At 41.2% G+C, this 12,306-nt stretch overlaps 1 protein-coding gene across 1 annotated transcript in view; it reads right to left on the reverse strand.

The window, feature by feature from the left end:
* LOC139227003 (uncharacterized) overlaps positions 1-11,362 on the reverse strand; it is a 30,119-nt gene extending 18,757 nt beyond the window's left edge. The window contains exons 1-5 of the mRNA XM_070858094.1: positions 10,303-11,362; positions 8,172-8,217; positions 7,360-7,485; positions 3,822-3,918; positions 670-734 (exon numbers count right to left, since the gene is read on the reverse strand). Of these exons, the coding sequence (XP_070714195.1) occupies positions 670-734; positions 3,822-3,918; positions 7,360-7,485; positions 8,172-8,217; positions 10,303-10,346 (378 nt within the window). The 5' untranslated portion in view covers positions 10,347-11,362. The remainder of the gene's footprint in view (positions 1-669; positions 735-3,821; positions 3,919-7,359; positions 7,486-8,171; positions 8,218-10,302) is intronic.
* Between the last annotated feature and the right edge of the window lie 944 nt (positions 11,363-12,306).

Genomic DNA, 12,306 nt, shown 5'->3' on the forward strand with positions numbered 1-12,306 from the left:
TTTGGTTAAAAATTCCGATTACAATTCTCCCATTGATAAAGTAGGTACCCTTGGGATAAATGCAAATGGAGGAATTTCTAGTCAGCGGAGATATAATCATGGAAGTCAGCTGGAGGCGTGGCCAAGTTAAAATAAAGGGCGGTCATCTTGCAAGCATAAAAGAAAGCTGCAAAGCATGGCATGCAAATAATTGACTGTGCTGCAGTGAAACAGACCCACACAACCACAAAATGCATTCAAACGGGCAAAGTGTCCATTTTCCAGATGCAGGTAAATCTGAATCTCAAAAAGCCAAACTGAAACTGACAGTAGGACCAACATTATCCACCAGAATGAAAAAGGTAGGTCAGTGCATGATTCAAAATTGGTAGATGCAAATTTTGCTCTTATACACAGTATCCTGGGCACAGGAGCGAGATTATTGGATAACAAAGAAACAAGGTTTTGTCCTATGATAGTTTTGATGGATAATTGGGAAGGCAGATAATGGAGATTCCACTGTATGTTTCAATCAACTAAGTGTTGATTAGATAATTATAGTCAGGATTTATCATCCATTCCCACACAATCATTCTTCGCTCTGAATATGTGTGATTTGTAAGATTAGAAGGTTTGCGGCACACATTTTAACTTTTCTGCCACTTTTTTTAAAAAGAAAAACAATTTTACCCTTTTTAGTTCTTCCACTTCCAATGGACTGATGATGTCTGTTACTGGGATGTCCTTGGTGTTCGCTACAAAAGTTACACGAAAAGGCTATTATGCAGATTCATTGGTGAAGCACAGTGAGGAGCAGAGGAATCTTGGTTATTCCACTCCTGGAGAAGATCTCACAGCTCACGTGTGGGGTACAGAGATTACATAGGATTACATAGGATATATGACACAGAAACAGGCCATTCGGACCAACTCGTTCATGCCAGCGTTTATGCTGCACTTGAGCCTCCTCCTGTCTTTCCTCATCTAAATCTATCAACATAACCCTCTATACCCTTCTCCCTCATATGCTAGTCTAGCCGCCCCATAAATGCATCTATACTATTCGCTTCAACCACTCCCTATGGTAGCAAGTTCCACATTCTCACCACTCGTTGGGTAAAGAAATTTCTTCTGAATTCCCTATTGGATTTCTTGGTGACTATCAGGTTTTCCTGATAAGCAGAATAAGTTACTAATTTTACTATCCCCCACTTTGTAATCTGTTAACGGGTGTTTGTTTTTCATGCATGGGATGTGGGTGTCGCTGGCAAAGCCGGCATTTATTGCCCATCCCTAATTGCACCTTGAGAGGGTGGTGATGAGCCACCTTCTTGATAACTGAATGGCTTGCTAGGCCATTTCATAGAGGCAGTTAAGAGTCAATCGCATTGCTGTGGGTCTGGAGTCACAGATAAGAACATAAGAAATAGGAGCAGGAGTAGGCCATTTGAACACTCGAGCTTGCTCCGCCATTTAATAAGATCATGGCTGATCTGATCATGAACTCAGCTCCACTTCCCTGCCCGCTCCCCAGAACCCTTTACTCACTTATCGCTCAAAAATCTGTCTACCTCCGCCTTAAATATATTCAATGACCCACTCTCCACAGCTCTCTGGGGCAGAGAATTCCACAGATTTACAACTCTCTGAGAGAAGAAATTCCTTCCCATTTCAGTTTTAAATGGGCGGCCCCTTAGTCTGTGATTATGTCCCCTAGTTTTAGTTTCCCCTATGAGTGGAAATATCCTCTCTGCATCCACCTTGTTGAGCCCCCTCATTATCTTATATGTTTCGATAAGATCACCTCTCATTCTTCTGAACTCCAATGAGTATAGGCCCAAACTACTCAACCTATCTTCATAAGTCAACCCCCTCATCTCTGGAATCAACCTAGTGAACCTTCTCTGAACAGCCTCCAATAAAAGTATATCCTTCCTTAAATATAGGCCAGACCGGGAAGGACAGCAGATTTCTTTCCCTAAAGGACATTAGTTAACCAGATGGTTTTTACGACAATTCGGTAGTTATATGGTCACCTTTACTGATCCTAGCTTTTTATTCCAGATTTATTTAATTAATTGAATTTAAATTCCCCATCTGCCATGGTGGGATTTGAACTCACGTCTCTGGATCATTAATCCAGGCCTCTGGATTACTGGTCCAGTAACATAAACACAATGCCACTGTTCCCCGTGTAGGGATAAATTGAGTTGAGGAAAAAAACAATATATATTTATTATTTCATGTTAATGCTGATTATTACAGCACAAGCAACACTTTAATATACCTCACTGAGTCATGTACGCAGCCTCTCATCAACACAGCAGCTGGCCATATCTGGAATATTAAAATTGAAGGCCTTTCCAGCCTTCCATTTTCTTTGATCAATGAGCCATACAAAGAAACATTTAGAATATGTTTTAAAATTTGCTATTTATATGTTAAGAGGTTTTGCTCTTGGCCATTTAATTCCATGTGGTACTGCTATCAAAGAGCGCCTGGATTCAGCAGATGCACAGCTGCAATGGTGAAGGGGACTGCTGCAGAATATGAGGAGTCCACAAATTGTGTGTTCAATCTATTCTTGCTGTCTATTATCTGTAACTAAAATGCATGCTGAATAAGGTCGGAGCTAAATAGCCTCGGTGTTTTCTTCATTCACAACAAAAACAGAAAAACTATATGATAATTTAAAAGGGACCGTTGTTTTTAACCATTGCATGGTCAGCTTAGAAAAGATGTTGATGTTTAATCTTATTTCTGAATAATTAAAAAAAATATTTTAGCATGTGACTCAAAAGGTGAGTTTCAAGAAATCACCGTAACGCATCAGTCTCAATTAAATCTACCAACTGTTTCCCTTCAAATGAGTGGCACCCAGATGGAAAATTAAACAGTGAGATATGGAAATCCTTGGTGTCAGTCATCTGCCTGTTCACTATTACAAGAGGATTTGAGTATAAGAGAAAAGATATCTTATTGCAATTATATAGGGCCCTGGTGAGACCACACCTGGAGTATTGTGTACAGTTTTGGTCTCCTTACCTAAGGAAGGATATACTTGCCTATATTCAAGACAGAGATCGATAGATTTTTGAATTTTACGGGAATCAAGGGTTACGGAGACAATGCAGGAAAGAGGAGTTGAGGTAGAAAATCAGCAATGATCTCATTGAATGACAGGGCAGACTCGAGGGGCTGAATGGCCTACACCTGCTCCTAATTCTTATGTTCTTATGTTCTTATGGTGATATTCAACCCATTCCATGGGTAATTTTTCAGCATTCCCAGACCTGTTTCGCTGTCAAAACCATTAACTAATTAGTGGACATGTCTCATTAAACATCGAGGAAGCTGAGGGGATGTGTGCCAGCTGAGTTCCAATGCATTAGGCCACTTTAAGAGATTTAGCTTTGCTTTTTCTTCCCAGGAAAGTATTTCTCCTGAAACTGTGCCATTTCATAAAGTTTATGTTAGTTTTTCTTTTGCACAAGCATGGATAAAGTAGCAGGAACTAGAAAAAAGCAAACCTGAATGTGAACTAATTAAAATATAGTATGGGTGCTTTATAGGGGATAAAAAATCCAACTTCATAAAATGTGTTTTGAAAGAGAGAGATGTGAAATCCAAATTGAACACCGAATGGGCCAACCAGGTCAATGCAGCCACGCTGCAAAAAAATATATATGCTTATCTCCTTGTCAAGTTATTTCACCTTGGGAAGAGCTGGAATAGGAATTCTCTCTTGATTAAAGACTGAATTATAATACTGTTTCTAATGCACTGCACAATTCTGGTTTAATAGTAGCTCAGATTTAACTTTTATAACCATAACGTGTTACCTTTAAGAGGGAACTCTTTGGAGCCATGTTTCATCAGTAGGTTGCTAGGCAAGTGTCCAGCTTCACAGATTTCTTGGAATAGCCAGTTATAGACATCCTGAACACAAAAAGTAACATGACCTTATTTCCAGCTGCAGTCACATTTCATTATTAACTTGTGACATCCTTTAAAATGGGTAATAAATCATTGAGAGTGAATCAAACCAGTCCATTTCCGACAGTAAGAAACCTTAAAATAGTGCTGAAACATTTAAGGTCTTTTACAGTGGCTACTCTAACCAGCAGTAATGGTGCCCTCTAGTGGTAACTGAGGTGATGGTTAAAATAGTCAACCTTTATGAATACAGTGGGTATCTTCTTATCAATTACAACTACAATTGTAATGGCTACAATTTTCATTAACATTTGAAATGAATTTCACACTTTTGATGGAAAACTGTTTTATTTAATTGGGTAATTATCCGCATATTGTAGAATTTTTCTAGCTCACTATAAATTTCACTAGTTTATAAATGTCATTGACTCTGATATTAAAATACAGCCTTATCCTCACTCTCTATTGTCCATATCTTTATATTCACTATCACATATCCCATGGCATTGCTCACAGTAGGTCGAAGGATGGGCTGTTTTATAATTACAGGAGTTTAATACCATGTAACGGACAGCATTTCATAAAATATAATTGATCTGCCACGGTGTTGCTCAAAGAAATAGAAAATAATCTGTGTCATTCTTCCTCGAACTGTTTGTCACTAAATTAGAGACATTTCTTGCTTACCCACAACTTGATGTTAGACAAGCAGTCAGACAGAATAGTGGTTGTCATGAAGACAAGTAAAATTGGACTGCACAGACTCCTGGTTTTACTTATGTACCTATTTATGTACTGTAGTAGCAGAAGTGAGCTTTTGACAGGAGCAAAGTTTGGCTAAGCATAAAAATAACAGTCTCTTAATTGCTCAGAACTTGTGAAATATCAACAGGAAAACCCAAGTGAACATTGAAACAGTGGGAACCCAATGACAGCACCTGACCCGGGCCTGAGAGCAAAGGGCAGTTCTGGGCAGAGGGAAGTTGTTGCAGGGAGAATAAAATCAGTAGGTTTGTGTCTAAATGTTGTGTTTTCTTTAAGAATTATTTACTTTTATCTGTTTATTATTATGTTAGGACTTTAATTTTTAGATTTATACAGCCAGTAGCTCTAAAGCAAAATTTGGAGCATTTTGATTGGCGAGTTTTGAGGAACTTGTTGATTTATTGATGGTACCTTTAAAAATAGCATTGAATAATTTGCTTTTGTGGTGGTTGCTGCTTGTTAATTAGTAGCTTTTTCTATCTGCCCAGCATATGGCCTTAGATTTTGATTGGCTTAGATGGGTCATTCAGATATTTTTTCTCTTTGTGATATATGGTTTTAATGAGAGTTTCCGTTTCCATTTACAGAGGCGGTGATCAGGGCCATTAGCACTGGGCATTTACAAAGAGCATGAGCAGGACTTACCCTATGATTTAGGGACTTGGGAGTAGTGGGATGGAGGTGCAGATCATTGCTGGGTTGCACTGATTTGCTAAGCAGGCCCCCTAAAATGTTGACTAGTTAGTGTCTGATGCTGATGGTTGCCATGGTTTGTTGAGTATATTCAAGGTTGAGATACATAGATTTTTGGACTCTACGGGAATCAAGGTATCTGGAGATCGTGGGGGTGGTGAAAGTGGAGTTGTGGTCGAAGATCAACCACGGTCTTATTGAATGGCGGGGCAGGCTCGAGGGGCCGTATGGCCTACGCCTGCTCCTAATTCTTATGTTCTTATGTATGGATATGGATGGTGAAGGCAGTAATGAGATGATCAGAGATGACCTTATTAATGATTATGGGATGGCAAGACCTTGCACGATGATCATGAATGTGGGTGGGAGAATTTATATACAAGGCGAAACCAAGTGAGGACAATAGGGCGGAGAAGTCAGATGAGAGAGGACAAAATGGCTATCAGTGAAGGTTGAAATCACTGAGCATCAGGAGTCGCTTAGTGTAGGTGCTGAGTGAGAAGACTTGGGAACAGATTCAAGCAAGGACGATGTGGGGTGGAGGGAGCTTGGGAGGATGGATGACAATGAGGGCTTTGAGGGACAGCTGAGAGAGGTGAGATGCTCCAAAAAGGAGTAAATACCGGAGGAGTAAGTTGACAGGCCAGGACAGGACCCCGGGATGAGAGCCACATGCCACCACACAATGTGGCTTAGGGAACATGGTGGAATGAGTAACTACACAGGACAGCCTTGATGAGGGATAAAGAGGCTCTGATGGCAAGTCAGGCCCTGGGTATTAATGAACTCATCCAAGATAAGGTCACGGATAGGGAAACCCTTGTTCACATGAGAGAAATATGAGAGGATGAGTAGGAGACCCATGGTGGAGCAGGGTAGAGTGACAAGGGGAGTGGAAAAAGAGATGAGAAGGGGTTTACATTGTTGTTCTGAGTGAACCATTAGATGAGTATATTGGAGGATGCCCAGCTTTAAGTAGAAAGAAGGCATTAAGCTGACCAGGATTAACTCAAGCCTAAAGTAGCAGTAAGATAGCAGGTCAGTGAGGGTATGGTGGCAAAGAGGAGACATAGGAGATAAAAGACAAAGGTATTTGGTTGTAGAATGGGGAACGGTTGATGTATCCAGGGTTGACGTAGAGCTGTAGCCCACAGTTGAATTAGTAGGACCGTTGGAAGATCAAAACATGATAATAGATAACCTAAAATAAATTAGAATGTGATTATGGATCGCCTTGAAATGAAAATGTTTAAATATTTGCATCTCAGCATGTATGTGAGCTTAGCCTTTGTCCCGGTTCCCTCCTGACAGCCCCTGTGACTACCACTTCCAGAACCAGCTGCTGGAAAGTGACATTAAGCCGAGGGTAGAGGCAGTAATGGCCCAGTGTGCAGCCATGGAGAGCGGATTGAGCCATAGAGGCCTTCGGTCCCTCCAATTTGACCCCCACTCAACTGCTTGTGTCAGCTTCAGTGGCACTGCCTGGCTCCTTCTTAGCAACAGAGAGCCTACAGTGCATGGGTAAATGAACTGCAACATGTTCAGTGCCAGAGGAGTGGGCGGAAATCTGCTCCTAGGAAAGGCCAATCCTTTGTGTCATTCATACTTGCCTCGTCTATGGCATTGGGCATTGTTGGGGAACCATATCTTGGCAATTTTCTTAGGGATTGTTATTTTCTTCTGCATCTGTTTTCAGCTCCTGTGGTTAGTGGATATAATACTGACCCAGGCCACTGGTTCTTCCCAGGGACAGAGATAATCCACTAGCATGTTCACAAAAGCCATCCATCCCCACCATTGGCTATCACATTCCACACAGGTGTACCTCATGGGACATCCAGTATCAAGCTGTATCAATCAGCAATATCATAAGAGATCAACTAATGTGTATAACAATATTATTTAAGGCTGTCTACAGAAATTACTTTCTGTTAAAACTAACACTTGCATTTCACCCTCCATCACACAGTACCCACAAGTCTGTACCTCCAGTGTATTATAATCCATAAAGATTTTGCTGTACTCCTTGTTACAGAAATGAGCGCTGATCTTTCTCGTTCCTTTCTGGAGTTCTTCAGGAACACGATTCTTCTTCTTTATTTGAAGCACAAACTGTTTTCAATGCACAACAGGAAAAAAAAAGTCACACTCAGGAGCAGATTTCCGCCCAACCCTCTGGCATTCAATGCTTTGTATAACCTGCTTACTGCAAGATGACAACCAAGCCTGACCCTATATTGTGCTTTTTAAAAATGTATTCATTCACAGGATGTGGGCGCCACTGGCAAGGCTGTCATTTATTGCCCATCCTTAATTGCCCTCGAGAAGGTGGTGGTGAGCCACCTTCCTGAACCGCTGCAGTCCATGTGGTGGGTACTCCTACAGTGCTGACTTTATCATAGCGGTTTGGTAAAACTGAGTGGCTTGCTAGGCCAGTTCAGAGGGGCAGTTAAGAGTCAACCACATTGCTGTGGGGCTGGAATCACATTATAGGCCAGACCGGGTAAGGACAGCAGATTTCCTTCTTTAAAGGACATTAGTGAACCAAATAGGTTTTTTCAACAATCCGATAATTTAATGGTCACCATTACTGATACTAGCTTTATAATTCCAAATTTATTTAAATTCATTAACCAAATTAAAATTCCCCAGGTGGGACTGCTTGTACTGGGCGAGTGCCAAACATTTTGCATGTTTGACAGTGAAGTTCTGAGGCATGATATTTCTGTATTTGTGGCCCCCACTAACTAATAATATAGGCACTGATATCAGACTGTTGCAGTTACACAGCTTCTTACCTTAGTCAACCAGATCCTCAGCTTTGTCATCCTTTCAGCTGCTAATCTGATACAAGACACAAAAACATGAATCAGTCGGTATCAAGTAAATTGCACTGAGTTCCCATTTTATTCTTTATTCCCACTAAAGCTTCCCGCAATTTCAAAATGCTAATTTACACTGCAGGCAAGTCAGACTGTAACATTTATGCTCCACAGTGGCAGGTTGTGTTTTTGACAGAGGATACTTGCTTACTGTATTCTAGATTGTCTAATTTATGGTAAAAATACATTTTAAAAATTCATAGGAGACTCAAGGGTCCTAATACAAGTGGTAGATAAGAACAGTTCAGAGGCAAATGGCCATTGTTCCAGCCAATCCGAATATCCAATACATTTAACGTTGTGGAAATGAAAATCGGGAGAGATATATAACACTGATAGTTGCCCAAAGTTAAAATTACTCCCATTTAGTGTTACCTATCTTATAGGTTGCGATGGCAAGTGCAGTGTGCTTGAAAGTATATCTCTTTAATCACAATTAAATATATTGAAGATCCTAAAAATTGGTTTGTTAAGAGTTGGAGCTTAGAAATTACACACAGTTCAGTTCCGCCTGAGCATTCACCTAGGAAGGGAGATAGAATTGCAGTCGAGAGTGAAGTTTGTTAGCTCAGAAGTGACATGTAGTTGTGGGTTTCTAACTCATTGCAACTATCCGCATATTTAAGAGTATCCCTCCAACAAGGAGAAAAGTGTAAACGGTCATTGTTATAATACTGGCATGTGTTTAGTTCAGATTGTGGCTGTGGCATCCACACATCAGCCCTAACACTGCTAGAACCAACTCCCTTATCCTGGCAGCAGAATCCACTCTCTCAGAGCCATTTTGTTTAGCACTGTTAACACGAGAAGACAATGCACAGATTGCACCAACCCACGGGCAAAACTAAACCAGCGGCAATGTGAAAGGACCTAAAAAAACACACTTGATTGTTAAGCAATTCTGTGTGGATCTAGGGACATCCGGCTCGGCTATGATGCCCCCATAGTCGAATAACCTGGAAACACCTCCTCTCAAAATTTGCACATGAATAAGAGCCATTTGGTTGAAATACCAGAAAGTGATCAGCAAGGAGAAAGCACCATCAAGAGAAGAGAAAGAAAATTGCGGAGAAAATTGGCACGAAAGGGTAAAACCTTCTAATGCTTGTTCTCGTAGTCTGGTCACGATAAAGCATAAGATTTGCTTGATGGAGGAGGGCCGAGAGTAGCACCAGATTAGCCAACCAACACATAACTATTACTCTTCACAAGTACTTCAATGGCTGTCGAGCGCTTTGGGAAGTCGTGAAAGCAACTATGGAAATGTTTTCTTTCTTTTACTTTCGGAGCTGGCAGAACTGACAAATCTCTAAAAATCTATTATCATATTGGCTAATTTCAATCTCCTTTTTCACTGATGGACCACAAGAAGTGTATCTTTGTTAGTGATGATGCCTGTGATTAGCAATGTACCTGGTAGAATCTAATAGCTGGACACAATATGAAAAGGCAACTTAAAAAGCTTATTGGTTCAATTTTTCTGATTTACTCTTTTTGTAATTTCAAAACAATAAATCTACAAATCTTTGACGTGAGTGATTTTTAGTAGAAGTATAAACAGCTGGTTATGAGTTAGGTGCCCTTGTCTTTATTTTGCTGAGACAAGTAGAGTAGAACTACCAGATTAAAACTAGACATTTTGGGGGGGGAAGGGTTTGGTTTTGTTTAAAGTCAAACCCACATGCACTATGTTTTCCTCAGCCATTTTACATAGAACTTGCAGCACAGAAACTGGACCTGCAGCCCAACTGGTCCGTGCTGGTGTTAATGTTCCGCACAAGCCTCCTCCCACCCTACTTCATCTTATATTCCCAACATATTCTTCTAAATTCCCCATTGGTGAATACAAGATCAAATGTCCGAGTAATGTGAGAAGCAGGTGCTGGTAACAGTTGCTGATTTATGACCATTGAATGTCTTTACGGATTTTCAGTAATGAGCATTTCAAAGAGCTACCTGAAAGCCAGGTGTTCTTTGTGACATCGAACTACATACTTGACCCGTTGGGTAATCAGCATTCAAATCAGATTTTCCGTTCTGCATTTACCTTGTGGCTGGGTCAGTCTCCTGAACATCAGCTTTCTTCTCCATTTATCACGATCCAGCAACGGTTCAGATTTATAACAGAATATGGTGGAACCTTATGTTACACAATCTATTTACGACGACACTGAGGAAAGCAAAGATTTGTGTTCTAATATATTAATTGCATCACATGATTTTTACCAACATTTCTGTTTGTGGGGCATTTCATTCATTACACCTTAATTGTACATTATTTTGTTACATCTAGAAGTGCCTGCCTTCATGTGACAGGTTCAACAGGTTTTTTTTCCTTAAACATTTTTTTCACTTGCTAGCCATGGATCAGTTAGCAGAAGCTAACAGTTGAAGCTCTGAATGATGTATGAATGGCAATGTAGAGATTTATCGATAAGCCTCATATAATGTGTGTGATTGTTTAGCTGTTAAGGTATTGAGTTCAAGTTGTGGGAAGATTCAATGCAAGCAGGGTTGTAGATTGGCCAGTTGTAGGAAGTAGATGATTGTATGTTTCAAATTACCTGTTGATATTTACAGCGGAACCTCCATTATCTGCCATAGCCATAGAAACATAGAGGTTACTGCACAGAGGTGGGAGGGTGTTCAATGTAAAGAGCCTGTATGCTTCAATAGGAGCTAATTCCATCTCAGTGCCCTGTCCCCTTAGCCTTCTGTGTTCTTCTGTTTCAAATATTTATCCAATTATTTTCTCCGTAACAGAACCCGCAGATTTTCCTTCCCTTGAAATTAATAGATCAAAAAATACAGCGGATTCCGTGAGCAATGTGAGTAATCCGCAAGATCCTACAAATCCCCTGGGAGGACAGATGTACCAACATTAGCGTCCTCGACCAGGCCAACATCCCCAGCATTGAAGCACTGACCACACACATAGTTCACATGCCAGACACGAGACTCCCAAAGCAAGCGCTCTACTCGGAACTTGTCCACGGCAAACAAGCCAAAGGTGGGCAGAGGAAACATTATAAGGACACCCTAAAAGCCTCCCTGATAAAATGCAACATCCTCACTGACACCTAGGCCACCTGGTCAAATTCCGCCCGAAGTGGAGGAAGTGCATCCGGGAGGGCGCTGAGCACCTCGAGTCTCATCGCCGAGAGCATGCAGAAATCAAGCGCAGGCAGCGGAAAGAGGGTGCAGCAAACCAGTCCCACCCACCCGTCCCCCCAACGTCTATCTGTCCCACCTGTGAAAGGGATTGTGGTTCTCGTATTGGAATGTTCAGCCACCAAAGAACGCATGTTAAAAGTGAAAGCAAGTCTTCCTCGATTCTGAGGGAGTGCCTATGATGATGATGATGATGATGCACTATACCCACCAGATTTTCCTTACTGTGTTCCTCCCAGGAGATGCTTAAAGCCCAAAGTCTACACTGCTACTCTTATTAGAACAGACATATAGTGTTTTTTTAAATCTCTCTCTTTACTCTTTAGAGTCCCCAGAGATAGGATCAGCCGGGGCTACAACTTTTCTAAATGATTGGTTTTATTAACATTGAAACATAACACTTTAACAGATAGAGATGCTTATAACCTAGCTCAACAATGCAACGCGAAACTCTGACTGGTCAAAGTCTTCTGTTTTGGGAGACTGAGGTTGTTATGTCTGTAGATGCTCTGATAATGACTCCACGAGGCAATGTGTTGTACTTGAACTGTAGTGACCTTAGTCCTTTATTGATAACTCCAGAGTGAGGATCACACCTGGTGGCCTGCCTTTTATACTAGGCCAGGCACACCTGTACAGGTAACCTGCAAGTCTCCCACTGCGGTGCCCTCTGGTGGCATATCTTGTAATAGTACAAACAGTAACCGTGTAGGATACATGACATCACTCTCCCCCAAGCCTTTCATGCAAATCGCCTCTGCATTGACTGTGCTCTGGGCTTAGCTCTATCTGGTTGACCCTTGGCGGGTCGTTTCTATCTTGGGTGAGTGGTTGGTGTTTCGTTAGCAGTGGCGTGCTGGTGGTTGCTATTTGTGTGTGT

This window comes from Pristiophorus japonicus, chromosome 16 (genome assembly GCF_044704955.1).
Source record: "Pristiophorus japonicus isolate sPriJap1 chromosome 16, sPriJap1.hap1, whole genome shotgun sequence".
NCBI classification, from domain to species: domain Eukaryota; kingdom Metazoa; phylum Chordata; class Chondrichthyes; family Pristiophoridae; genus Pristiophorus; species Pristiophorus japonicus.